Source organism: Strix uralensis, chromosome 1 (assembly GCF_047716275.1).
Source record: "Strix uralensis isolate ZFMK-TIS-50842 chromosome 1, bStrUra1, whole genome shotgun sequence".
In the NCBI taxonomy this organism is placed as follows: domain Eukaryota; kingdom Metazoa; phylum Chordata; class Aves; order Strigiformes; family Strigidae; genus Strix; species Strix uralensis.
This window is the reverse complement of record NC_133972.1, coordinates 45,745,923-45,772,701: the sequence shown is the minus strand read 5'-3', so window position 1 is coordinate 45,772,701 and position 26,779 is coordinate 45,745,923. Positions and strand designations below refer to the sequence as shown.

General features: G+C 38.4%; 1 protein-coding gene across 5 annotated transcripts in view; it reads left to right on the top strand.

Annotated features, from left to right (window-relative positions):
- The window catches only part of ANKIB1 (ankyrin repeat and IBR domain containing 1), a 104,289-nt gene that overhangs the window by 29,081 nt on the left and 48,429 nt on the right, over positions 1-26,779 (top strand). For all 5 annotated transcript variants that reach the window (XM_074864631.1, XM_074864629.1, XM_074864610.1 and 2 more), the window contains exons 2-3: positions 7,714-7,978; positions 25,680-25,980. In XM_074864631.1, the coding sequence (XP_074720732.1) occupies positions 7,791-7,978; positions 25,680-25,980 (489 nt within the window). In that variant the 5' untranslated portion in view covers positions 7,714-7,790. The remainder of the gene's footprint in view (positions 1-7,713; positions 7,979-25,679; positions 25,981-26,779) is intronic.

Below are 26,779 nucleotides of genomic sequence, written 5' to 3'. Positions count from 1 at the left end.
AAATGATTATCTAAAGGCGTGGTACCCTGGAATGAATATGAAATGATCTGCAGTTACAGGTGAGACTATTGGATATTCCAGTGCATAATTACAGAGTGATAACTGTTTTGTTCTGTCTTACTGAATTGCTGCTCCCTAAGGATTTTTAAAAAAAGGATGTACCAAAACAGATGCTCCTTTTAACTTGTGCCACTGGATTTTTTTTTCCCCTTGACTATCTGCAGGGATGCTGTCTTCATCTAACTATCACAGTATACCTTTGATTTGGCTGCACAGTATCTTGTGTGTCCTGCCATGTGTGTATGTACCTACCCCACAGTGGATTTACCTCATTTCATTTAAATGACGAATGCAAGTACTGTAGACAACACCACCAAAATTAATGTAGCAATTACTTTAGCTACATCTACGCAGAATTTTTTCCTTAAAGTGGTAACTGCTTCTAGGTCGCTGCTGCTGCTGCCTCTGCTGCATACCAGTAAGTGTATAAATGCAAGGAAAACCAAAGCCATGCTTAAAATCCTTTTTTCTCTGCAAAATGGAGTTGTGAAAAAAGTGTATCTGAAAGAAAATACTCCACCTGGATGAAAGTCTTTGTGCCTGAGTCAGTAAGCCAAAGTCTCAAATTACTGAGTTGAGCAATAACTGTAAGCCTTCTGCTTGTGGGTACACATGCCAGCATAAAAAGGTTATAACATAAGTTGCTAGACTCTATCCCACAAACATATAAATGAGGAAATAATTAATTGTCTCACTACCCTACACTATGTTTTATTCAAGTCAACTCTCAACATTATTGCCACATTTCAACCTTGGTATTTAAAACACAGAGAACATTATATTGGTGATCATTTTACAAAGGGTGAGATGTTGGCATATCAGTTATGTTTTTGGTCTGTGCTTGACGTGTAAAATGTAACACTGAATTTGATAATGTCAAGCTCCATTCACAGAGGTTTGAAGTGGCAGAGATGCTTTCATCATTTCCTGTTGATCACTTCAGAACTTTTGGCACAAACCTTAGAATATTTCAGTGTGCAAACAAAAAACCAAAAACAAACAAAAAACCACCAAAACCAAACACACCAAAACCAAACAAGCCCCTGCACCACCGCTTTTCCATAACTCAATTCTCAAGCTTTGCTAGTGCATTTGTTACTTAAAACTTTGCGGAATTGTTCCTCCAGGTGCAGATATCCAGCAATTTTCCTCCAGAAATTTTTTCCCATTAATTAAAATTGGGCAAATCTTAAATCTTTACTGTAAACATGTAAAAATTAGATTTGGTGTAACTTTTTCTGCACATCTTAATTATGGACATCTCTGCCAGCCATACATAAAATAGGTATGCACATTTGAATGTTTCATTTTTAATTTTGTCCTCTTGGTAAAGTGAGCAATTTTTTGGCACTGGGGTGCTCTCTCTGTACTTCCCAGAGAGGGGAGGGGGCAAGGGAGGAAGAGGACCGCTAACCAGGACTTTTTCTACTGTGTTTGGGAGAGGGCTTGATATCCTGAGTGTTCTTGAACATAACTTTTGACTTGCTTCATTTGTGTTAGTCCATCCCACTAGTGAGGATTAAAATTGCCTACATCACAATGTGACACTCCAGGGCATACCAGGTTACTAGGCTTTCTCCTAAACCACAAAGATGTTCATGATTCCCTTCTGCAGTAAATTATGATTTATAATGCAGGACAGACTCCGCAGTAAATATTTTAGAAACTCAGCTTTTAAAAGTGAGGTCTTTAACTACAGTATCCAAAGCAAATAAAATAGTTACCTTTTGAGCTAACTGTGCTTGAAATGGAAGATGCTTTTAGAATGCAATATAGAATTTTATACTTTCAGAAAAAGCCAGGTACTTTTGAAAAACAAGTAGTTTTGATATCTTTTTTCTTTATCTTTTTTGTGTAAGCAGTTCATTGTCACTTGCCTTTCCAAGGGTGTAGAAACCATGTTGATACACTAATTTTAGTCAATAATGTGTTTTATGTTAATAATGGTAAGATTTAATGATGAGGGGCTATGTAAAGTCTTATTTCTTTGAGCTTGGCTCACTTAGCTATTCCACAATAATGTTCTTATAGTTTACATGAAAAACTACTTTTGTCAAATAAGAAGTGCACTTTTTTAAGCTGTACATTGTATTCAGACTTTTTGGGATTAAACTGTGGAATTACATAGTGTTACCATGTAAAATAATGGTTGCAAATGATGATTAGATCCGTTGCTGATCTTCGCTCATTCTATAGATAATAGATTTTTTGGTGCAAGAAATATATAGCTTTTTCTTCTCCTAGTTAAACCTGAATAATTTTTTTTACTGATTTTGATAGATTTCAGTGCAGTGTAGTACAGTATGTCTCCCTTAATTTTCTTCATTCCCCCAAGATACAGAACGGCTGCTGTATGATCACGTGCTAGTGCTGCATTCAGTGAGAAATTCTGCTTCAGTATTAAAGCAATTCAAATGTACATTGAGAGAGGTATGTCATCTCACGAAAGACTTGTGTGTTCATTACATGGTTCCTAAATGAGTGTTAGAAGTAGGATATTTCAAAAATACTTACCTGATTCCACTTGTACAATATTTTATCATTCATTATAAATTTCTAGCAAGTGCCGTGGCAGTATTTCAAAGGAGGAACTCCTTCTAAAATCATATTAAGCCATTACAGTTGTCCTTTTTCAGACTCACTTTTATGATGATGCCCATGGAAAAATCAATAGTAATTGGGCAGCTGGTGCAACTGCTCTCAAAATCTCCTTGTTACCTTGCTCTACCCATGTCTTTCTGTATTTACCCTTCTTTTCATCTCGTTCTCAGTCTTCAAGCTCCTATGAGAGTGGCTGTCTCTTTGTTAAATATTTATAGAGCTATGATATCAAAGGGTTGCTTTTAACAGTGTTGCTAAAAAGCCCATTGAACGTTTACTGTTGATTGCCAAAGCAGAGAAGTCTGATGCCCCTGGCTGAGTTTATAAGAATCTCTCCTTATACTTTAAGATGGGTTGTGTAACCAGTATTTTGGTTTTTTGTTTTAAGCTGGAACTTCTGTTTGGTAGAGTATAGTAGAGTAGAGTAGAAAATACAGTTTCTGATTTTTGAAAGAGATGGTTGATGTTTGGAATTCTAAAATAATATGGGATATAATTAGCAAACATTGAATTTAGCTTTTCCTATGTTCTTTGGTGTGAAAGGTTATGATATTTGTGGTTATGATAAATGTTACAAGGTTATGGTAAAGGCTATGATATAGCCCTTCTGTTAACAAAGAATTGAAAATTTAGTAAATAGGTCTACCTACAAAACAAATGTATTTGTCCTGTAAAATTATATTCAAGTCTCATTTTATTAAGATAAAATACTTGAAAATTGTCATTTTCGTGTTGTCATTTTTGTTCCACTGTGATGTTTTTGTAATACAGCACATTAAAAAATAGCCTAAGGATTTTCAATGCTGGGTTTATACAGATAGCAAAGCAAGACTGGTAACACTGACACTGCACACTACCCTGGGAGCTTCTGAAACTGCTTTAGCAATCCCTGTATTCAGCCCACAGGTGTTCTCCAGATCCCTGAGGTTGTGGACTGGCTGGGCCTTCCAGGCCCCTTCCTTGCCACCCGTTTTTCCCCCTTTCAGGAGGGAATATATGTATTGCATGTCCTTCACCTTCAAAAACATGAAATGAGAGGTTGAAAGAGCGAACCAAGTTTCCTTTCTCTGAATCACTGCCTAGTTCCAGCATTGACCTTGTTAGCTTACTGTCCTCTGAGAACACATAACGGGTTGGAAGCTCTTAATGGAAAAAACAAAACCAAAAACAAAACAATAAAAGGAGGCAGAGTGGGCCCCTTTCAGCCATTTTCAGATCCAGAAGTTTGTTGCATCAGCTCGTATTTTGTTCTTTTTCTCCTTCAGTTGAAGTAGAGGCTTCTTTGTTAGCAGATGTAGTTGGTCTGTTAGCTGAAAGATGAACTGAAGACTGCAAATGGGCAGATCCTGAATATTTTACAGCAGGGCACTCATGAGCTACGGCAGCTTGAGAGAGGCAGCAGCTGTCACATCTTGGTTTCTTCTGGACTTCCAAACACGCTGGGAGCCAACTGTTACAGCCAAGGTACAGAGGCAGCTTTCTCCCCTGTCTTTCTGTATTTTTGCTGGCATGTTTAAGGGGTGATTCAGAAAACTACAGCGTGGCCCACCAAATTTCCAAAGCGGAAAAGGCAAATGCCTATTGTAGTGTTAAAGATGAAAGACCTTGTGGATGCTGTATGAAGGTAAAAGGCATTAGTACAGTTTATTGTATCATGTATTTTAAGTAGGGAATTGTTTTCTGTGTTAGTTTTGACCCTGTCACTTCTCTCCTTGCATTCTTCCAGCGGTTTGTTTCTTGCTATCACATCATATATAAGCCATTTACCTTCACCTGACGGACTTTCATGGACTATCCCCATTCTATCATTTTTCATTTTATTTTGATAACGTGATGACTATAGTTACATTAGCCGTTTGCTAAATTTTCAATGGCTCTATGTTGATTCTTGGTTTTGCGGGGAGTTTCACTTGTGTCTGTTCAAAGCCACATCATTGCTCTGTTTCGTAATCCTTCTTCAAATTCTCCCTTTCCTTTGACTGAGAATCTTTTCATTTGGAGAGTGGTCCTGTTATGCAAACAAGTATTTTACTCTTTATTTTGTTCACCTTTCTATATCATGTCTGTATCATATATAACCCTTTATTGTGCACATAGGCTGTAAGCTTTTTTTATGGAAGCAGCTATCACTGTTTTGTTCAGTGACATGCAGTACATGCTGCATATTTCTAAAATTCCCAGATGTTACAATGTACATGTACATAATCGTTCAAGCAATGTGCCTACATCTTTTATATTCTTAGTTGAAGACTCTGCTGCTATATAATATATCCATATTCCATCAAAAATAAATGAAGCTTGTTCAGTATGCAATAGAATTAATGAAATTTACAATTTTTATCTTTTCTGCACTGCAATAACGACCTTTTTAGTTCTGTAGAGCCGCTCTACACAGACCCTCAGTTCGCCCATGCATTTTCAGACCCCTGCCTAAATCCATTCAGATCTCAACTTCAGCATCTCAACAGTACCACCCTGCCCCAGCTTCCTCTCAAACTGAGGGCACCATCTTATCTCCTTATACTCTCAGCACCCTCTTTCATCCCTACCCAGGTTTGTTTAATGTTCCAGTTTTGGGCAAGAGGCAGCACGTTCTGCAGCTGACACAAGCTAATTTCCAGAAATAAGTGCATGGCAATCGGTGCTGTTACCTTCTAATTTCAAATGGTGGAAGAAGGTTTTGTGCTTTTCTTCTTGTTGTGGACACTAGTGGGATCTTCATTATTGATTTTCATGACAATTCTAGGAATGTGATAGCTTTCAGGCACTTGTTCTCTAATTTAGTTCATAGTTGTGAGAGCTATTGGTGGTGGATAGGGATTGACAGATAATACAAGACCATAAACTAATCTCATTAACAAACTTTACTGGAAATCATTCATTCAAGTTGTTTTTGAGATCCTAGCTGTTAAAGGTAATATGAACTGCTGGTTGATTGGAAAGAGTGTAGAGTTTTTCTTGGTTTTGTACAGTCTTTCATTAAAGCCTGAAACTATCCCATATTTGAAGTCATACAGCTGTTCCTGCATCTGAAAACACATTAATCTGCAGCACTGAGAGCTGTGACATGGTAATGTGAACATGCAGTGGCTTTCTTCAGGAATATAAATATTATATCTGCATAGTATCTGCATGCTTATACTTTAAAATATAGAGATGATGGAAAGATACAAAATGCTGGAGAATCCTAAGTGTGATTGAAGAATCAGGGCTTTGGCTTGCGTATATAACTAAACATATGAAGAGTGTGCATTTGCTTTGAGATTAATGCCTACTTTATTATTATTGTTGTTATGAGAAACTTTTGGCTGCTTAGCGCAGTTGCTTGTTAGGTAACTCTGGTCACAGAGGAGAACATGGGCAACATGTTTAGCATGTGAGTCAGCTGATTCAGCCGTGTCATTATCTCGCACAACGACATCAAAAGGTAGGGCACAACAACTCCAAAATAAGGGTTGTCTCACCAAGGTTTTGTAGGAAAAGGGGATGAAAGTGAAGGCCACCAAGGCCACCACTCTCCTGCTCATATGGCCCTGACTGCACTGGTGAGATTAGGATGGAAGTGGTCTTTTCCCTCCCCTTCACGAAATGACCTCTCAGAGGAACTGCAGAGAGGAGACAGTGCAAAACTGGAAGGATCTCATGCAGAATGGGATCTGAGCAAAGCTATAGTAAGACTGAGGTGCAACATGACATGTAAGTTCACAACAGTAGCTCAAAGTAGCTCGTGAAAGAACTGCTCTGGGGAAACAAAAATAACTCATTGCAGCTCTTCCCCAGGTTTCCCCAAATCCTTTTCAATGAATCGCATCCACATCGTGATTCCCTTGGATTTTCTGCAGCTCTAGACCCCTTGGATTCCTCTATTATTTCTTCTCTCTATAAGGCTGTCTGGGCACCAGTAATTGGAAAGCCAATGAGGAAATAAAAGTTTTGAGATAGTCCCAACCAGTTGAATATAAGGTACTGGGCACGAAGCAGCTCCTGCCCTGTCTGATTATATATGCCCAACATAAAAGTCTTGGTTTCCTAACCTGCTGTGCCTGGCATATTTGGATCCCAGTGTGTGCTTTGTGGGGTGAAAGGTCTGTCATGGAGCAGTCTGGATGGGATGACTCATGCACAAAAGAGACCTCCTAGATGGTTCACTGTGCTACCAGCTGTAGCCTGGTGCTGAGTCCCCTGTCTGTCCCTCTGACATAAACCGTGTGCTTTTTCTGACTGCATGACCTGATAAGCTTCTCTTACTCCATCTCATGAGTGGAGATGCTCTGTCTGCCTTGTCTTTATGCAACTCAATCTGCTGGTTCTCTCCATCAGATAAAGGTGAGAGGCTGGGGAGCATAACAGCTGGAAAGTACTTTGAAGTACTTGTAAGGTACAGTTGTTTTGTGCCAGTATAATGCCTGGCATTGTGTGGACCCATTCATTGTTGATCTCGTGTCATTTTAAAAATGGGATTGGGTGTTTTTTTAAGAGTCTGCATAGCAGAACTGTTAAGATGGAGCCATGGTAATTCCTGTGTTCATGTGTATTCATCTTGCTGGCACAGAAGGGTGCTGTTTACACCCACCTACACAAGCACAGGTGCTTCAAGCACATTTTTATATGATCTTCTTTAAGTAAAAGTTAAACTGATGTCTGCTTTCTTGCATGCTTTTGAAGAATTTTACCTCCTTGTTTAAGAATTCTGCTTTAGTTCTACTGTGTTTTGAAATCACTTCTAATTTCTAATTCACTTTTTCATGGAAAATCAGTGTTCATCCCTATCCTCTTATATGGGTGGACGTTGGCCATTTTTTTTCTTTTCTGTATGTTCAAAGAGTATAGGTAGTGAAAATATTTGCACTGGGAGATGGCACGATTTATCAGGGAAATAATCTGTGAAGAATCAGAAATTTGTATTTACCTAGAAGGACTCCAGCAGTTCACGAGTAGAGTTTACAGGCCCTATGTACTTCTTCACATGCCAGCTCACAATGCTGTAGCTCTGGGTGAATTCATCTAGGAGAGTGTTTTGCAGAATAACTGAAATATTGTTTGTCTTTTTAGGCTGGAAGCATGTTACAAAAGTGTGCAAGTGGATGAAGGGGAAAGGAAAAAGTGCCATTGATAGCTAGGATAGCAACATGGGAAATACAACCACCAAATTCCGCAAAGCTCTTATAAATGGAGATGAAAACTTGGCCTGCCAAATCTATGAGAGCAACCCTCAACTAAAAGAAACTCTTGACCCAAATACTTCTTATGGAGAAACGTACCAGCACAATACTCCACTCCATTATGCTGCTAGGCATGGAATGAACCGTATACTGGGGTAAGTATGATTTGAAGTTTTGCTTGGGTGTGAATAACTGACCTAAGAAATGCAGAGTGTCAGCTAAGTTATAAATACCTTATGTGTGTGCACATATATGTCCACATATATGTCCGTGTGTGTGTTGCAGACACAGAATTTGTAACATGTTCAAGTAGTAATAGAAAACATGCAAATTAATCTGTAATTACAGACTAGTATAACAGGTTTTAATTTTATTTTTAGAATCTTCGTTCCTTCCTTGTAACATTAGTCTGGGACAGTTTTAGCTTGCTTCCTGAAGACTGCAGTACTACAATTCTTTGAAAATAGTGACTGTTCCACCATTTTTGATGTGTTTTCTTGTCTTAAAATAATCTGTTTGTAAAGCCATACCTAATGGATACTATACTGATGGTATCTGCTTCCAGATGGCACAATATATGTTTATTCTTGTGTGATTCAGCCAGCTTTTATTTTTCTTTTTGGATAATAACAGTGAGTATTAATATCTTGGTAATGAGCAAGTTTATTATTGCCACAGTCAATATGTTTGGCAATCCCTAATGTCAGCTACTTCCATTCTATATTTTTGTCAGTGCTCTAAGATCAATTAAAGATTAACATCTTATCCATATCCAGACATTGCAGGTACAAGCTGTTCTGGTGTAGTATTTCATGAAGTTAGTACTGAGTAGACATTGCTAAACCTCTTCTTCAGTAGGTAGTGAGATAGAGAGAATTTCATAAATATCCTCTTCCTTATATTTGGAAACAGAATGGAAATATATACTGAAGTGTATTATTGTTAATATTCTTTTCATCTCTGTGTTTACATCTACTGATGGGCCTGTGGTATTCATAAGGTTTGTTTTGTCCTTCATATGCTGTAACTTTACTAGCTAGCTGGCCTCCCACCATAAATTTTTCCTCAGTGTTTTAGATTCACCAAACAGTTTTTTATACTTTATAACTTCTCATCTAGCTTGAATTTTGCTAAATATTTTTATCTTCCCCCCCCCATACTCTATATTTCTATTTTTAATATATATTTTCATTTCATCACTGAATCTGTTTCTTTGTTTCTTAACATCCCCAAACTTTCCCCCCTTCCTGATTCTTTAATTATATGAAAAAATGAACTAAATTTAAAATAGCATCCAGTTTTTATTTGCATTTTCTGTATGATTTTTTTTTTCCTCTGAGATTTTCAGGTTATTTCTCTCAATAAAATATCTCTTAAGAAAATATAGCCTCATTGAAACAACAAGGACACATGAAATTGTTTGCACATATGGAAAGTAATGGAGTCATAATTACTGACTTCTGAGCAGTCCATTAGTTAATTCATATTACGTCATAATGAGAGCTTGAATAATTGCTTTGTGTTTTAAAAAAAAAAAAAAAAGGTAATTTAGAAATGATATTTTACTACTAGCTGCATGGGACCTTTAGCATTTAAGTCTCAAAGGACAACTCAGTTTTATTTCATACACATTGCAAACATTATCAAAATAATAATTCTTTTTTCTAGTTTGAGTTCAAGGTTTTCAATAATTTTTTGCCAGTAAACATAGTGAAGGTGCTATTATTTGCTAGAGTGCTTCTGAAAACCTGGACTGTTAGAATCATTGCTGTTGCTAGGAGTAATTTGCTGAGGTTTTTTTACTATTTACTTTTCTGCTATCTTTCTGAGGGCTTTGTTCAGAACTCCTCTCTAAGACATACTGCATAAAAATGTAGCCTTTTTCTCTAAACAAAGTAGTAAGAGTGAATAAATGTCAGACTTACAGTGGGTCCATTTGCAAAGTTGATAGGAGAAAGGGCACAAGTGATTTCTAGTTAAGCCTCTTCCTTTTGTTACAGAAAGTCCTGGATATGGCAGAGATTAAATAAATTGAATATTAAAATTAATGCTTCCATTTACTGATGAAGTACAGTAGCTAAACATAAATTAATTTTAATCTGTTTGTATTTTGAAAGAAATTTACAAATATGAGATGTCCATAATACTATAATATTTTATATTTATCTCAAATATTTGGTTTTTTGTTTTGGAACAACACTAACCTGTTGTTCAAGCTCTAGATGTTACTTATATGTATACCATATAGTTCAACTTTTCTGTATAGGCTGATATTTGTATTATTGTAGGTGGATATCAGCTGACATGTGTTTTTTACGATTCACTGTGTGAAATTTTCTCAAAATAGAGTAGTGCGATGTAGTTGTCAGTGTATTCTGTTATGCAAAAGGTATACTGAGAGAGATATTCTGGGATGTTTAGAAATAACCTATCTGGCAATGCTATTACCAGATACTGAGGCAAAGGGACAAACTCCCTGTTACCAGATGCATGGCTGGTGGTGACTGTCCAAGGACACAGTGAAAGCACAGGCACTGAGTTTGCGATGAAAGGGAGTTGAGGACGTCGTGGTATAGTGATCTCAGAAGAGAAGAAACAAGAAGCTGGAGGAGAGGTGAAAGGGTCGTGAAGCAAAACGCCTGACCTGGACAAACTTTGTGTAATCCAGCATGGAGTCTACCAGCCGGATCTTAAGCCAACAAAACTCTTGTGAGGGTTTTGAACTGCACAGTTGTTTTACAGCAGGTGTCCGAGTCATCTGGCTGCTGCACCTTTCATCCAGCACTTGCAGCCCAGAAGCTGGATTTAGTATAGAATCAAGCTGTAAGCATTTGAAAATTTGCTGTTGATTTCTTTTCTCTTCACAAGATTCAGCAAGACTGTGTTAAAATACTAGGATTGTTTCTATGTTAATTTTTCATGAGTGTCATAGAAAGCTTTTGTTGGAATAAAAAATGGAAAACAGTTAGACATTCTGTTAATATATAACTTCTGTTTGGTCTGCAGCCCTGAATAATGTTTACCTGACAGATCAGTTTGTTTTAACAAAAATTGCTGGTCACAGCTACTTAGCAGGAAGAATTTTGGAAGCACTGCTTGAAGTTGCCAGAAGTTATTACATAGCGCTCAGCAGTTCCCCGTGACAGCAGCTATCTCATTGTCTGGTTAGTAGAGTTATATAGTTAGAGTTTGGGTGAGGTTGTGTGATGGAGGGCTCATCCCCAGGAGCACAGGGGAGTCCAGAGGCAGAGCAGCAGGGGTATCCTGGTAAGCTGATCAGAGGGAGGAGCCCCCTGCTCCAGGACTGTCACAGGAGAGCTGTCCACACTATGTCCTGGCTGTGACACCTGTCAGAAGGAGTCTACAGAAGGGGACTGTACTGGGTTTATGTGGCAAGGTTTTGGTAGCAGGGGGCTGCAGGGGTGGCTTCTGTAAGAAAAGATCAGGAGCTGCCCCACGCCAGACACTTACTGGCTGCAGCCAGCTCCAAAACAGCCCCACACTGGCCAAAGCTGAGCCTATCAGTGATGCTCATTATGCTCCATGATAACATGTTTAAGAAAGGGTAAAAAATGCTGCACAGCAGCTGTGAGAGAGGAATGAAAAAAATGTGAGAGACAGCCCTGCAGACACCAAGTCCAGAGAAGAAGAAGGGGGAGGAGGTGTTCCAGGTGCCGGAGCAGAGATTCCCCTGCAGTGGTGAGATTCCCCCCGCTGTGGTGAAGACCATGGTGAGGCAGGCTGTGCCCCTGCAGCCGGTGGAGGACACCACACTGCAGCACGTGGATGTGCCCTGAAGGAGGCTGCAGCCCATGGAGAGCCCACACTGGAGCAGGCTTCTGGCAGGAGCTGCGGCCTACAATAAAGAGCCCACAGAGGAGCAGGACTTCTGGCAGGACCTGTGACCCCGTGGGGGACCCACGCTGGAGCAGTCTGTGCCTGAAGGACTGCACCCTCTGGGAAGGACCCATGCTGGAGCAGTTCTTGAAGAACTGCAGCCCGTGGGAAAGACCCACACTGGAGCAGTTCTGGAAGGACTGTATCCTGTGGGTGGGACCCCATGCTGGAGCAGAGCAGCAGCAGCAGGAGCAGCAGAGATGAAGCATTATGAACAGACCACAACCCCCATTCCCCATCCACTGCTGCTTGGTGGGGAAGGAGGTAGAAGAGTCAGGAGTGCAGTTGAGCCAGGGCAGAAGGGAGAATGGGGAGCAAGTGTTGTCAGTTTTGTTTTTATTTCTTGCTATACTACTCTGTTATTAATTGGCAATAAATTAATTCCCACAAGTTGAGTCTGTTTTGCCTGTGACAGTAATTGGTGAGCCATCTCCTTGTCCTTATCTCAACCCACAAGATGCTTTGTTGTATTTTCTCCCCCTGTCCTGTTGAGGAGGGGGAGTGAGAGAGTGGCTGGGTGGGCACCTGGCATCCAGTGAAGGTCAACCCACTACAGGGATCAAGGTGGTTTGGGGAGGAACGTGTTTGGGACAATAGAGCAGGGGCTAAAAGGGGCTGTTGCCATGGAAATGGGTGGCTTTTCAGACCATGATGTTTGTCTGACCATGCCTGAATCATTGCTGTCTGTCCTATCTTCTCATTAAACTCATATTTCTAATTATTTTCCCGGGTGACAGGACTCTGCTTTGTGCATGTTTGTGTATGGAGGTCTGAGTACCAGCAACTGAAGTAGGGACCTCATGACAGAGGGATCCCTGAGCCTGAGGTGCCAGCAGCTGGAGAGACCAGAGTGCATGCGTATGTCGGTACATATATCGGTGTGTAATGGCTAGTGAATATAAAGCTGGACTAGCCAGTGAGTAGGATAAGTGGCCTGGGAGCTGCGTTTCAAATCAGCCTTAAGTCCACAGGTCAGCCGGAAGGCCTGTTGAAGGCAGCTGGAGATGAGAGGATCCAGGGGCCAGTTACTGAGGATCTGCAGTATGTGTGTGTGTAACTGGCAGGTCCAGGTCATTCAGCACCAGTTATGGGATAAACAGCATCCAAGGCCAGTTACTGAAGGGATCAACATTGTTTATACGCATATTTTTTCCACTGTTGTCTGTAGTCATGTGAGTGCTGAATGTTTCTGTCCACATACATGTGTGGACCACCATGTGTTGCATATGTAAGTTTGCATGTGTATCTATTGGGAATGCAGCCCAGTCGCTTTACTGGCTGGACCTGGGGACATGGAGTCGCAGCAGCCTTGCCTCCCATGGACTACCATCTTTGCCAGCCCGTAACAGTCTGGGGCCTTTTACTAAAAATAGAAAGGTACAAAGAGAAAATATATGCCTTGAAATCTCTCCAGAAAACATGACAAGGTTACTTTCCATTTTGGAAGCAAAGAACTAACATTTCAAGTTTTCTTTACTGGACTATATTGTAAATACTGCAGGGACAATTTGAGTGTGATTTACTCCGTGATTTTCTGCTACAGTCTCTAGACGTCTGCTGGTGGTGCTTAGATTCTGCACTACGGTTCAGAGAAGTTTGCCTTGGTTGTTAACAGCTCTAGTTCAGCAATGTCATCTCTGTGTCACAAAACTGTATTGATGTCGCTATTCAGACTGTGTTCACTGCGAGCTAATAAATAAGTAGTCTCTAATGGGTGATAGGTAAGGCTTCTGGAAGTAAGAGAAAAAAGTTACACAGCACTCAGAAATGTCAAAAAATAATGAAAGATACGTAGTACTCACAGATGGATTTTGAGAGCTTTGTACAACATAAGCATTGGTCTTACGCCACTATAAACATTCATCGTGATTCCCTATGAATGAAGGTCTTAACACAAGTTTCCTATTCAAGAGGATAGTTTAAATTTCATTCACTAAATGGGTGTAAAAATATTACAGAGAAAGAACACACAGGAAATTTATTTTCTTTAGAAAATGCAATCTTCAAATTATCAAGCACCTTGGATGCCCTCAGGCTTTTTTTGCCTAAGGTACATTTGAGACCATCTGACTGCTTAGTTCAAAAGAGTTGCTATCAGTGTGGAAAGTTACATGCTAGGGTCTGTCTGGCTGTTGGTGATCCACTCCTGAAATGCAGCAATAGAATAGGCTTTTCCAGAGGGTGGCTGAGATGGAGTGGCTTGAAATCATGAAGACACCGCTTGTGGTTGAAAGGGGAAAAAAAATCCATCTTCTATAAACTGTCATTTCACTGTGTATGTTGTGGCATGACTTTAAGTGTTGTAGCTTTGCTGGGAAGCTTTTTGGATCAGTGACAGATTTTCTCATTGTGTGCTTCATACTGCTACTGTGAGCACTTTGTGAATATTGAAGCCAAAAGTGGATTGTTTGTAGCAGTTGCTGCTGGTCCTGGGCTGAAAAGGCGGGGGGGGAGGAGGAGGAGGAGGTGATAGAAACATGGTGCTGTAGGGAGGCAGAATGGCTTTGTGAAGCTGATTTTTTTCCAGAACAGGGGGGAAAAAAAAAGGTTTCCTGTTACAGAAGATTCTGGAAAATGAGGTGAATGCTGAGACTGAAAAAAAAATAACCACTTTTTTTAACATTCTCGATGCCTGCCAATCAGTAGTAAAGGAGTTCTGATGTTGAAGGCATAGCTAAACTAGCCAGAGAAAAACATTGGTAAATGTGCCCAGGATCTGGCTATAGGGAAGCATTTCTTGTTTCTTTGCTATAATTTGGGAATTTTTTTTCAGTGCAGTAGAATGACAGAGATCAAAGTAGTGGTGTTTTCCTCTAGGCTGAAATTTTCCTGATATGTTAAATAAATATGCAGCTCTTGAAATTTCAGGTCGAGGTAGGCTACATTCTTGTCTTGTCTTACCTAGTTTTTATGGCTGTTTAAGAGGTTTCAGTAAGGACTGGTCTAAGCAATTGTAATGCGATCAAAGAAAGTATATTGAGATTACCAATATGTTACGTATAGGATGAATTTGACACAAAATTTGTTGATGTCAGAGGGAACATTGCATAGGTCGCAACACATTCTGGACTGTCTTCCCATGTCAAGTTTTGCTGGGTTTTGTTCTTTTTGCAGTCATGTTGAAAATGAGTTTTGGATGTATTAGAGGAAGATGTGTGCAGACTTTTTCAGAACATGACTTCTCTCAAGTTGAGAGGATATTAAGGGATTTTTGTGCTGCAAAACTATACATCAAAGAGAAGTATTAGAGAAAACCCTGTTAATTTCTTTGCAAATCTTCTGGCTTTAGAGAGGTGCTGTAGTTGATTATTTTCTAATATTGTTGAACCTGCTCTGAATTTCAGATAGTTATTTCTTTTCTGGAGATGCAAATAAAAAAGAGGGTACTTCAGTCTCCTTCACTCTCCAGTGTTTTGTCTGAGACAGAAGTTCTATAAATGTTTAAACTTTGAGATCCAAATTGACCTAAATAATTCGTGCTGAAATCTTCAGAAAGGAGCTACAAAATACATTTTCTTTATCAACTTTCTGAAAATCTATTTTCAGTATGCCTTGCCAGCAGGACTTGGTATTCCCTTTTAAATTACTTTCCTAACTGTACTTCTGATATAAATGTGAGCAAAATAAAAATAATAATAAGGTTAATAGCAGCTCTTTGGCTAATAAGGACAAATGGGAAAAACGTGGAGTTATTAACCAAAGCAACAGGGTCCCAGTATAAGGAAATTTGTATTGAATGTATGGACATTTTCAGCAGGTTGTTCAGAAATCCTGGAGGAATCTTTTTTTTTTTCCTCTCTTTTTTTTTTGTTCTTCATGGCAATTCTTTGCATGATTAAATTTGTCTGGCGTTTTCCAGGCAATTTTACACCTTATTTGGGAAAAAAATTATGAAGGTATAATAGCTACCCATGCTTCTTTCCTAAAAGTAGTTTTTAAAAATTTTGATTTCTGATTTTAGTATAAAAGATATCCACCTAAGTATTTTCCCTTTCTCCCACACAACAAAAGAATTATGTCCTGTTTTAATAACTTAAAATACTACAATACATTATAATATTTCATCTGAATAATTTATTAGAATGTCATTGTCTAGATTATTCACTTTTGAACAACAAAAAGCAAAGTTCTTTTAATTATCAACAATGACACAGATAAATTGACTATTTAGAATGTAATTTTTATATATGATTAATTGTATTCATAAAAGTAAGTATGTTTGCAATGGAAGTATTCATGTTAGACTCCTTTTATAGTCAGTGTAGACCTAGCTCATAAATCTAGTCAGAATAATTAGTGAAGGCAACAGCACAATTCCATTTTATTGTGAAGTTGACCATAAAATATTTTCAACCAGTTGTGTGCCAGAAGTGCCTGTTTCTTCCCATTGATTATAAAGAGCATCTAAGAGAACTGGATGAGCTGTAGTTGTCTGCATTGTAGATCTCCAGAGCTGAGAGAAGATGATTCTCATCCTAGAATATGCTAAATTGTGTAAAACGGAATAGGAAGCACCTGCAAAGCTGCAAATTGAACACTTTCACAGGTTTACAATATCAGACAAGAACGCTACTTGTGGGAGATACCACCTGTGATACAGTGTTAAATGTTTTACTTTCGTGGTCTGTGGTGCATGATCAATGCAGTGTTTGGATCCATCCAAGCATGAGCACTGGTGTTTATCTGAATGTTTTGTTGTCATTATGCTCAGCTGCTGAAAAATACCTGCGTTTTGGTTCTGTAAGAGCCTTTCCAAATTAGTTATTTTTTAGGTTATGAGGCTTGGTCACTTACTAAATGCTTTGGAATATGAAATATTGAAGGGAGTTTTTGATCTGATGTAGGAGAGTTATATATGAAGAACAGGATCTGACCAGGCTTTGTGGGAGTGTTTATAAAGAAGCAAGAGGACCAAGTGAATTGAAATGCCCATGACTTCAGTAGCAGAGCATGTGACTGAATGGTAGAAAATAGTCATTTATAAGGTCATTTTCATGATGCCCAGTCTCAAGAGCAGTCAAGAGGATGGAGGAATGATAAAATTAGGAAGCTTTTGATACTGGACAAGTTCTTACTGTGACTGAATCCTCACTGGAGAAAACTGTTAAAAGACAGAAAACAGTGGGGGTGCTTACAGGAGCAGCTACATGGAGTAACAGCAGTAGTGTTTGCTGGGTTTCTCAAAGGCTGTCACCTAGTTGGGTACTGTCTTCTAAAGTACAGCTAAGGCAGGTTGAAAAACTCAAACCCTTATCTGACTTACTCCCTTGTTGATTTTTTTTAAAGCTCAAAATCTCATTTAAAAGCAGTTCTCACTAACTAGATGTGAGGCCTACCAAGGTGACTTCCCTCACGACTTCCTCACAAAATACAAAGCAGTGGGTAGGCTTTATCTTGACGGTAGTCTGACCTACAAGCAGAGCTGAAATGCCAATCAGCTGCTATGTTTTCTGCTCTTAAAACTGACCTTTTTCTAGCTGATTTCTGATTATTTTAACCTTAATAGGTTGAATATATGTGATGCCTTCAGAGTTCATTGGTCACAATACAGCCTTGCTTTCCAGTTACAGGTGCCACTGTTGAGTTATTGCTTCCTCTAGCTACTAGCTTTTTCTGCACCCTTAGGAAAGCAGGAACCTTAGGTTGCAGTGCTCTTCTCTGCATGTGTTTAGACACCGTTTAAATGCTCCATCAATTCCCCACATTCTTATTTTTCTTTCCTTGGAAATCAGATACTGCAGACTAAGATCACTTCGTTAGTGACTGGTGAGATGAGATATATTAATGCACCACACTGTTAAAGATTTATTCTGTGTTATCTGTTCTCCTTAGTAGAACCCTTGTGAACATTTTACCACAGGCAAAGTAAAATTATGTTTGGGTTGTAGAGGAGTACAGCTTTGGTCCTCCGTGCCAGTCAGGATGACTGAAACTTTATTTCAACTAATTGTGTAACCAGGTAGAGTTTGTGACTGTTGAGTTGATTGATAACTGCTGAATCATTGTGTCAGATGGCTTAACTTCACCCTGGGGTTAGAGGCAGACGTGGCTTACTTACCAGAGAGATCTGTTGGCGTAGTAGTTACCGGAACAATGACTGAGAGACTTGCAGTTTCTGATAAACAGAAGTAAATTTATCAGAAATAACTAATTAACTTTTATAGCTAAATGCAGTATGCAGCCAAAATATTCAGTGACATTGTATATAAACCCTGTTTTCCTTTTGGCTAAAATATAGACTCTGGATGATTTGATTTTTAAAATTTGTAAATTTTGTTCAATTTAAATGTAATAAAATTACTTCATTGAGACATTTAAGGAAAATAAAAATCAGTGTCATTAAAGATCAAGCAACAGGAGGGAGAGATAGAGGAAGATGAGATGATCTCTGTGATACATTCATAGATTTAAGAAATAGAATAGAAATGATTTAAAGCCTGTTAGTATTTGCTGTGTAATTTCATCATTATTGCTATATAAATAATACCAACACTAGATGTCATGCACTGCTAGGTGATTCACAAGCTGATATGTAGATAATGGTCCCTGCGCAGAAATACAAAGCTGTGTGTTTAAACAGTGAAGATTAACCCACTTATTGGTAGTTTCATGCTTATTATTTCATCTGACATTTGTTTGAAACCAATTAAAAAATAATAATCTCACAGTTATCTGAGAAGAGAATTCAGTGTGGATAGTCTTTTCAGAAAAAAAACGTGTTCGAAGGGAGATATGGAGAGAAGGCTGGAAGGATGACACCCAAGTTCGAGAATTGGTTCTAGCTGTAAAGAACTGTATAGAAGAAAGGGCCAGAGACAGACATGAAAATCACACAGATTCTGCATTACAGAAGACATGTAGTCTCAAAAGCTGCTGGTAAGCAGTCAGCTCCAGTGGAAGCCGCTTCTAATTAGGCACTCAGCCCCTTTTCTTTTGAAATGTCACTCAGAATATTGAAATAAAAGCCGGAAGTGGCGTGGGATCATGGAAACAGTATTCCTGACTGTCCAAGGGAAAGCCAAGCTCAAGTCACTCATAAATAGAGTAGTTTTCTGGTTAAAGATAACTTAAGGATGTTGTTGATACGTTTTTGCATCAGGAATGGTTTAATTCTGTGTTTTGGTGCTGCTGTTTCTCCTGACAGGCATAGGAACCATATATAAAGCATGATATTTTTTTGCCCACAGTATAACAAATGTAGGGATTAACCAAGTTTTGTGTTCCTCAGCTTTAGTGTACACTAACTGTGGATCCATGCTCCACAATTCAGTTGTGTCCCTTTGCCACTCTCACACATTGTCCTTCTTGTTTTTTTGTATTGTACCAAGCCAAAGATTACTATTTACAGAAGGTCATACTTAATCATATTAGCTGACACAAAACCACTAAACCAAAAAACCTTTTCAACCTATTTGCATCTTTTTACTAAAAAAAAATAGCAAGTTCTTTATTGATGCATATTTTCTTAGGTGTCTTTAGGCAATGGGTTACTACGTTAACATGTGTCAGTCCAGAACTGGAACTCAGACCCAGGTGCTGACTTACCTTTAATAGTCTTTTGGAAACAAGCTATTTGGGGAAACCGTAGGTGGAGTTACAGCAATACAGTGAAAAAGACTGTAAGGCTTTACAGAGCCAGTTTAGGAGTAAGTGAAGACAGTGCTTGCATTCTAGGCAGTATTTTTGTACTGAACGTTACTTTAAGTCCATAAGTGAAATAGGCTCAGAAGAGCATATGTTGGCAGAGTCAAAGATTTCCATTTGAACCTTAGATTGCTCAAAGTAAGAAACTTGATTCCTATGTACCATAGTCTGGACTTTGTTCTCAAATTGGTGGTTTTCTCTGAAAATCTGCAGAAATTGTTGGAGTACTCAGGAAGTTGATTTATCCTGTTTTGCCAGACATGCCATACTTGGTAGGAGTTATATGAATAGGAACAAATGGGAGGCATTTCTGTTTAGGAAAAATACAGAACTGGAGGACAGAGTGGAGGTCTTGACATAAAGGATCTTGAAATGCCTGTGAAGGCTTCAAATTTCAGAAGGAAGAATTAGCTCTTCACAGACTTCCGTCAGCAGTGGAGACAATATCATTGACAGCCTCTCAGATGCTTCCTTTGCTGTTAGCCCAAATCACCACCGGTATAACCTCGCTCCTTACTGTAGCAGGATATTACTAGTGCTTATGGGAATTCTGGTAGTGTTAGTAACAGTTCTTAGGCAAGGGGCCAATTGAATTTAAGGCTTACAAAAAGTCAGGATAATAGTCTGTTTTGTCTTTGATAAACGGTTAATGATCTGTCAGCAGATTCTTTATCTTAGAATAGAAATAGTCACGGTCTCCTGCCCAGGTTTTTACCTCATGCAGGAGATTCCTGGGCTGTAAGAAAAGCTTAAGAATCTTAATGAAACAAAGGGGAAACTGTAAGTACTAACAAAGAATTTTCCAACACTATATAATGAATAAAAATATCAATAATTACTTTTACTAGATGTGGCTTTCAACATCAAGTGAATAATAATACTCTTCACAAAACTATTTAAACCAGCTCATACTTCTATACAGCTGTCAGTAATGACTAAAAAGATTTCTTCAAGTGCTTGCTAATACACTGTGGTTGTTTTGTTGTAGTACATTTGGGGGGGAAAGTACTTTGAGTTAATGAAATGACCCTGGTTATTCAGGATCTAATGCATCAGTATTGACCTACTGTGTTGGAAGCTGAATGATTCAATAATTGTATGTATTAATTCATTGCATATGAGTTTTAAATTACTGGGTAACAGGGCTTGGCTCTTCTGTATCTTGTTGCAACTCATGGCTTACCCATACTTCTCTTAATGTTCAGAAAGCTATGAGCTTTAGGTTTGTGCCTGCACTGTAGTTTGTAGTGTAATTTCTTTAATAGCAAGCTGGGCTTACGTGGGCTATCTAACCCAAGGACCAGAGGGGATGTTGTGAGAGGGAACCCTGCTGCAGCTAACCTTTTTCTATTAACTCACTTGTCTTGCTTAAAGTAATGGTGCAATTTGCTGTGTAGTTTATATAGTATACATAAGTGCTTTGCATTCAAAAATCTTTGAGCAGATTCAGACTTGCTTTAGTCTTCAGCTGTCAGAACTCCCTTTATTTATAATTTCATTTTACGCTAGTTTTTATTTTGCTTTTATTTTTCTATACATAGGTACATTTTCATGTTTTTATATGCATGCATATATGTACATGTGTATACATATATATATAGCTATAATGTATATAGCATTCGTTTAGAGAGGCAGAGACTGTAAATATGGTGGTTTTCATGCCCCAGATATAAAAGATTCTATTAAAACATGAAGAAATGGTTGTGTTGATGTTAGTTTCCTGGAGTGAGGGAATGTGCCAGTTGTTTATTATTCAAGTTCACAGCCTTGTGATCTTGAGTCTCTTGCTGCTTTTCTGCAAATACAGATAGTAGTAGGCGTGAATGTTACAGCCCTTTCTTTCTTGTCACTATTTTCAACACTTTTTTGATGCTTTTGACACCTCAAGTTTGGATTCTGCAAAGAGCTACAGCTCAAAGCAAAATCTGGAAACTGCAGCTAGAGTAAAGTCTAGCTGCCTTGCGGATAAGTGGTATTTCCCACAGGCAATGCATATTTTCACTCTATCAGTACATTTCCAGGTAAAATTTAGCTTTTTAGACCTCTGAAGTTGTGAGCCAAATTGCAGGGATCTATAGCACTGCTCCGTGAAATTCTTACTCACCAAATACCACTGGTAAAAATGGAGCCCTGTCAAATAATGAATTCTGGATGTAAAATGTATTAATTTACCCTTTTTTGGACACTAGTGATCTTTTCTGGACTTTAAATCATGGGTTAGGCTGGACTTTTCAATATCGGCTTGACTTCCCCTTACACTGAAGAGCTGATCCTTTGACTTTTGGAAGAGGTTAAGGAGAGAAAAAGGGGAAATACTGTAGCACTTTGAAGCCCATTTATGTGCCCAGAGTGAGGTGCTCCTTGCCTTTGGCAGCTCCGGTGTTTGTCACACCCCTTTATGAGATGTAGCAGTTAAGTGACAGCAAGGAGCACAAGTAATCAAACGTAATTTTTCTCCAAGCCCAACAGTGTTTTTTACAAATGCCACAAAATTGGTCTCAAAAATTTGCCTGTGGTTCGTACAGAAGTTTTCAACATGTTTAGAGATGTTTGGACAATTTTTTAGCAGATAACTTTGACAGAAGGGCAGATGTTGAGCTTAGGCAAGGGAATAGCCTTCTGGGGAGGTTTTTTTTGATTTCTCTTTTGGGAAAAAGAAATCTACTGCTACTTCTTCCTGCAGGAGTTGAAAATCTACCTTGCTGATAGACATTGAGTAGGGATATTCTTTGTGCTATGAAGCGATAGTAAAACAGCACAATGACACTTTAAAAGATTTAAATCCATCCTGGAGCTTGTCATTATTTTGTTAAGACAGAAAAGTGCCTTTCTCTTTGTTGAATAACAGAGAATCTGCAAGCAAGCAGAATGTAAGCACTTCTCATGTTAGATTAGGATATATATAAATTATATTATACATGTATATGTAATATATATATAATACATGTATATATAAAAATATTTATTATACAATAAAACACGAGTTTTATTGTTTTTTCCCAAGAGCTTAATTTTATGTTGAAGAAAAATGTACTAATAGTTACTCACTACTAAAGCTACCTTTTAAACTACTGTTTAACCCTTCAGCCTAGGGCAGAACCATCTCATCACTGAACTGTTAAGAATAGGGTGAAATATCTACCTCAAGCTATGGGAGAGCATTTGTATCCATTCAGCATTTGTCTTCTACAAAGGTTCTTCTATAAACCCACTTAAATCTTAGTAATGGAAAACTAATTGGTTACAGCATATAGTCAGTCAAATAGGGATAAAATCCACATAGCTTGGGATCATTAAAGAGAATTTCAGCAGAGTTGCTGGGAAAAATATAGTGAGGTTTTTAAAAAAATAAAGGGAGGAAGATGAATATAGGCAGGATGGTCTCTTTAACTGATACGATTCAGTTAACCTTGATATTATTTTAAAAACTACTGAAAAAGGAGCCAGACGTGAAGTCTTTTACAATCACAAGAGCCACTGCCTCTTTCTTCCTACTAATGTGATCTCTATTTTTTTTTTCTTAAGGAAGATGCAAGAGTTGTGGGATGGAACATTAGGAGGCATATGGATAGTAAATGTCCTGGGTAGGGGGAGGAGGGAATAATAAAATTTTTTTAAAACCTTTAATTAATCTTGACTTAAGGACTCTGAATTGAAAAATTAACAACTTTACATTTTTCTGTTCATACGGCAGTTTAAAAATGCATTGAAGGCTAAGTTGGGGGTGATCTTTACTTGAAGTGAAAACATAAGTGAAAACATAAGTGAAATTGTGAAAGGGAATTAACAGAAGAAAAGATACCATAAAACAGATTTTATTGCAAAAGTAAAGGGACTCGGATTTTAGTGAGTCTCCAAAGTTACATCTTACAGAGACCAAGAATGACTGAGATTTAGCCTCATCTTTCTATATGTAGGCTTTGCATGCAAAACCTCGTACCTAAGGCATCTAGCATTCTCATATCTAAGTGCCTCTCTAGAATTCATCTCCTCATGCCCAATGAGTTACGCCTGCCTTGCTGCCTGCCTGCCTGCCTTTCTTCCTCCCTCCCCACCTTCCTCCCTCCCTTCCCCCCCTCCACTCCTCCTTCTCCTTTCCCTATCCTTCCCCCGCCTTTTCTTCCTTCTGTTTTTTTTCACGTTCCTTCCCTTCCTTTCTTTCTGTCTCTAGTTTCATACTATGTCAAGCTGACTCAAATAAACAAATTCATTTTAGATTATATTTGATACTGGTTAGTCTTACCACTTCAGGTAATTGTCTGTGAAGCATTTCCCGTATGTTACTAAATCCCTTCCTCTGAAAACAAAAAAAAAAAAAAAAACCCAAGCAAACAAAATGTGCTATCACATTTTTGGCAACATCTTTAATCTCAAGTTTGGCATATTCGTATTTCCTAACAAACGCATCTATCATGTCAGCTATCGTGGAAAGAAAGAGAGATTTCTCTAAGGAATAATTTTGCTGCCAAAACAGGGCAACATAGAGGACACTGTTTTGGTTTTATCTTTTCCTCTGAGTACTTTGTTACCACTTATTTAGAAGAACAGTATTTTAGTAATAAGTTTCGTTCTGAACTCAAACTGTTCAGAGATTTTCAGAGGGAAGGAAGGACAGAAATCCAGCTGACCAAACAGCTATCATCAAGACATCCTTCCATCACAGGACCAGCTCAGCTGTGCCTAAATTTTTCTACTGAAATGCTTGCCCAGTCTGTTTTCAGTAGTTTCCAAAAGGGAAATTCCACACCCACCTTGTATAGCCTCTTCCTTTATTAATAAAATAGTTTCAGGATTATTCTTTGTCCTGAACAAAGCATGGGAGAACTCTGAGAGAGAGAGGCATACTGTGTAGCACCTGCTGGGATGTATTCAGGGACAGCAGAAAGGGGAGGTGGCATTTACACTTGTAACTGTAGCATGAGCCAATAACTGAAGTAAATAATATTTTCTTTTGTCAGTTTGGTTACCAAGTTCTGCTTTTCACTGTTCACCAAGAGCAATGTGGTCTGATTTTGTATTAGGCAGTGCCTGCCTTCAGGTGGCTGAACTGCCTGTTTTAAACTGAAAATCTTTGAAACTGTCTTAGTGGTGAGGGCAGGGAGAGTGGAAGCTGGTCTCCTGTATTGACTTAATGAGGGTTCCAGAATAACTGTTTTTTCCATACTTGCAAACTGGAGTCAGGGAACAGCCTGGAGAGGAGAAGAACAGTGTCTTCTGCTGGTGTTGTGTGTGAGGGGGCTTATGGGAACAGTGCAAGTGTTTCCACAGTGACTTCTTGAACGTATGTGCCGTGCTTCTGATTTAGCCTGGTGTTACCTCTCTAGGAACTGTCCTTCCTACCTTTGCACAGAGTTCTTTTACTATTGCTGTCTCTCTGACCCCAGTCCTACAAAGACATGGTCTTTATTCTCTGCCATTTCCTACCATTCACTCTCCCTTAAGAAAAAAAATTACTATTTTAGTATACCTCAGAAGGCTAAAGCAAGCTTGGATTTAGTTTTTCCATTTCAGAAATGGGCTGTAACTTCTATAATTCCTTGATGGCAAGAAGCAGCAGAAAGCTGCTTTGTCTCAGGAGCTGTCAGGAATCAGAGTTGTGATTCCAGGAATCAGTCTGTTGTTTCCCTTTCATTCCCAGTCTGATCCTTTTTGCCAGTATAGTTTATTGTCCACTTTGAACTGCCTCTAAAGCATTCAAGAGAAGACTTAAAATTCTTGCCAGCCTCTGTCATCTGCATAGGTGAGGGTTTGCATTCCGTAGCACTTCCATATATTCTGGAGTGAGAAAGCAAATAGAGTCTTTCCTCGATGCACTCAGTGCTAGCAAGGAAAAGTATTTTATATACTTTCAAGAAGTAGTAAGTACTGAGTTGACATCTGACTAAAGATATAGGAAAGGAGAATGAATTTTTCAGAATTTGCTCTGGCATTATCTATTTGCAGACTACCAAATGCGCTGCTACTGAGGACACAGAGTAGAAAAAATAAAGTATCTATTTCATCAATCTTGTAACTCAATAACTTTTATTGCAGTACAACACAGAATTATAGAATAAACTTTGCCAACTAAAATTTGTCACACACTGACAAAGTAATTATATATTTCAGTAATTCATCCAGATCTTGTCTCTTGACTCCTAAAAGAAATGGAGGAGAGCTGTCCAGCAGCAATTATCTATTAATGTTTACCACTAACATGGCAAAAAAATCTTGGCAAGAAGGAAAGAGCACTGTCATAATAGACCCCTCCCACTTCACGGAAATTAGTGTAATTGTGTGCTAATTATTTTTCTTCTGTTTTCTTCCCCCTTGCAGAACTTTCCTTTTTGTTAGAGATGGTAACCCAAATAAACGGAATGTGCACAATGAGACATCTATGCACTTACTGTGTATGGGACCTCAGATCATGATCTCGGAAGGAGCTCTTCATCCTCGCCTGACACGACCCTCAGAAGATGACTGCAGAAGAGCAGATTGTCTGCAAATGATCCTGAAATGGAAGGGAGCAAAGCTGGATGAGGGACAATATGAACGAGCAGCCATTGATGCTGTTGATAACAAAAAAAATACACCTTTGCACTATGCTGCTGCCTCAGGGATGAAAACCTGTGTCGAGGTAAAAGTTCATATATCATCACAAGCCTATATACTGCTATTAGTAAATGACACGCACAGTGTTTCACAAAGCTGTTTCAGGGAAAAAAATCTGATATATTAACTTTTTAATTCTATTTTTCATTAATTGGAAGAATGACAAAGATAAACAGCCTAAAACATACTGTCTGTAGACTCTACTGTCTGTAGAGAACAATGAAAAAAATGAATTACATATACATTAACTTCATGACATAAACTCCTTAGCATGCAGAAGACTTCTGTGGGCTTATAAAAACTGGAAATAATTACAAGACTGTAATACTGGAGAAAAAACTTTAAAGGTAGGCATAGGCATACCTATATGTGTAAAGAGAAAATCAGAGCTCTTTTTATTCTGCTCTGTAGCTGAGACTGGGAAGTGCTGTCCATGTTTCAAGAACAGGTTTGATGTCTTTAATTTACAGTGCCCAGCTTTTTTAGAGGATACCATACATCTGTGCTAACATACTTAAATATAATTACCTTTTTACAAATTAAAAATTACTTTAATGTTTGTAGAAGTAGTGGATAGTAATGAGTAATTGGGAATCGTAATGACTTTGAAGGTCTCCCATCAAAGTTATTTTTAAACTATTCCAAGTAATAAGGACTAGTATTTAACTGAGCTGGTAATTTAATTTAAAGAACACAAGAACAGACATCTAACATTTTCAAAAACAGCTAATATTTTCATAAGTCTGTCTATTATAACATCAAGATTTGTATTTTTAATGGTTATGATTAATTCGGAGTTCAGCATTTACATGTAAAATTTAGGT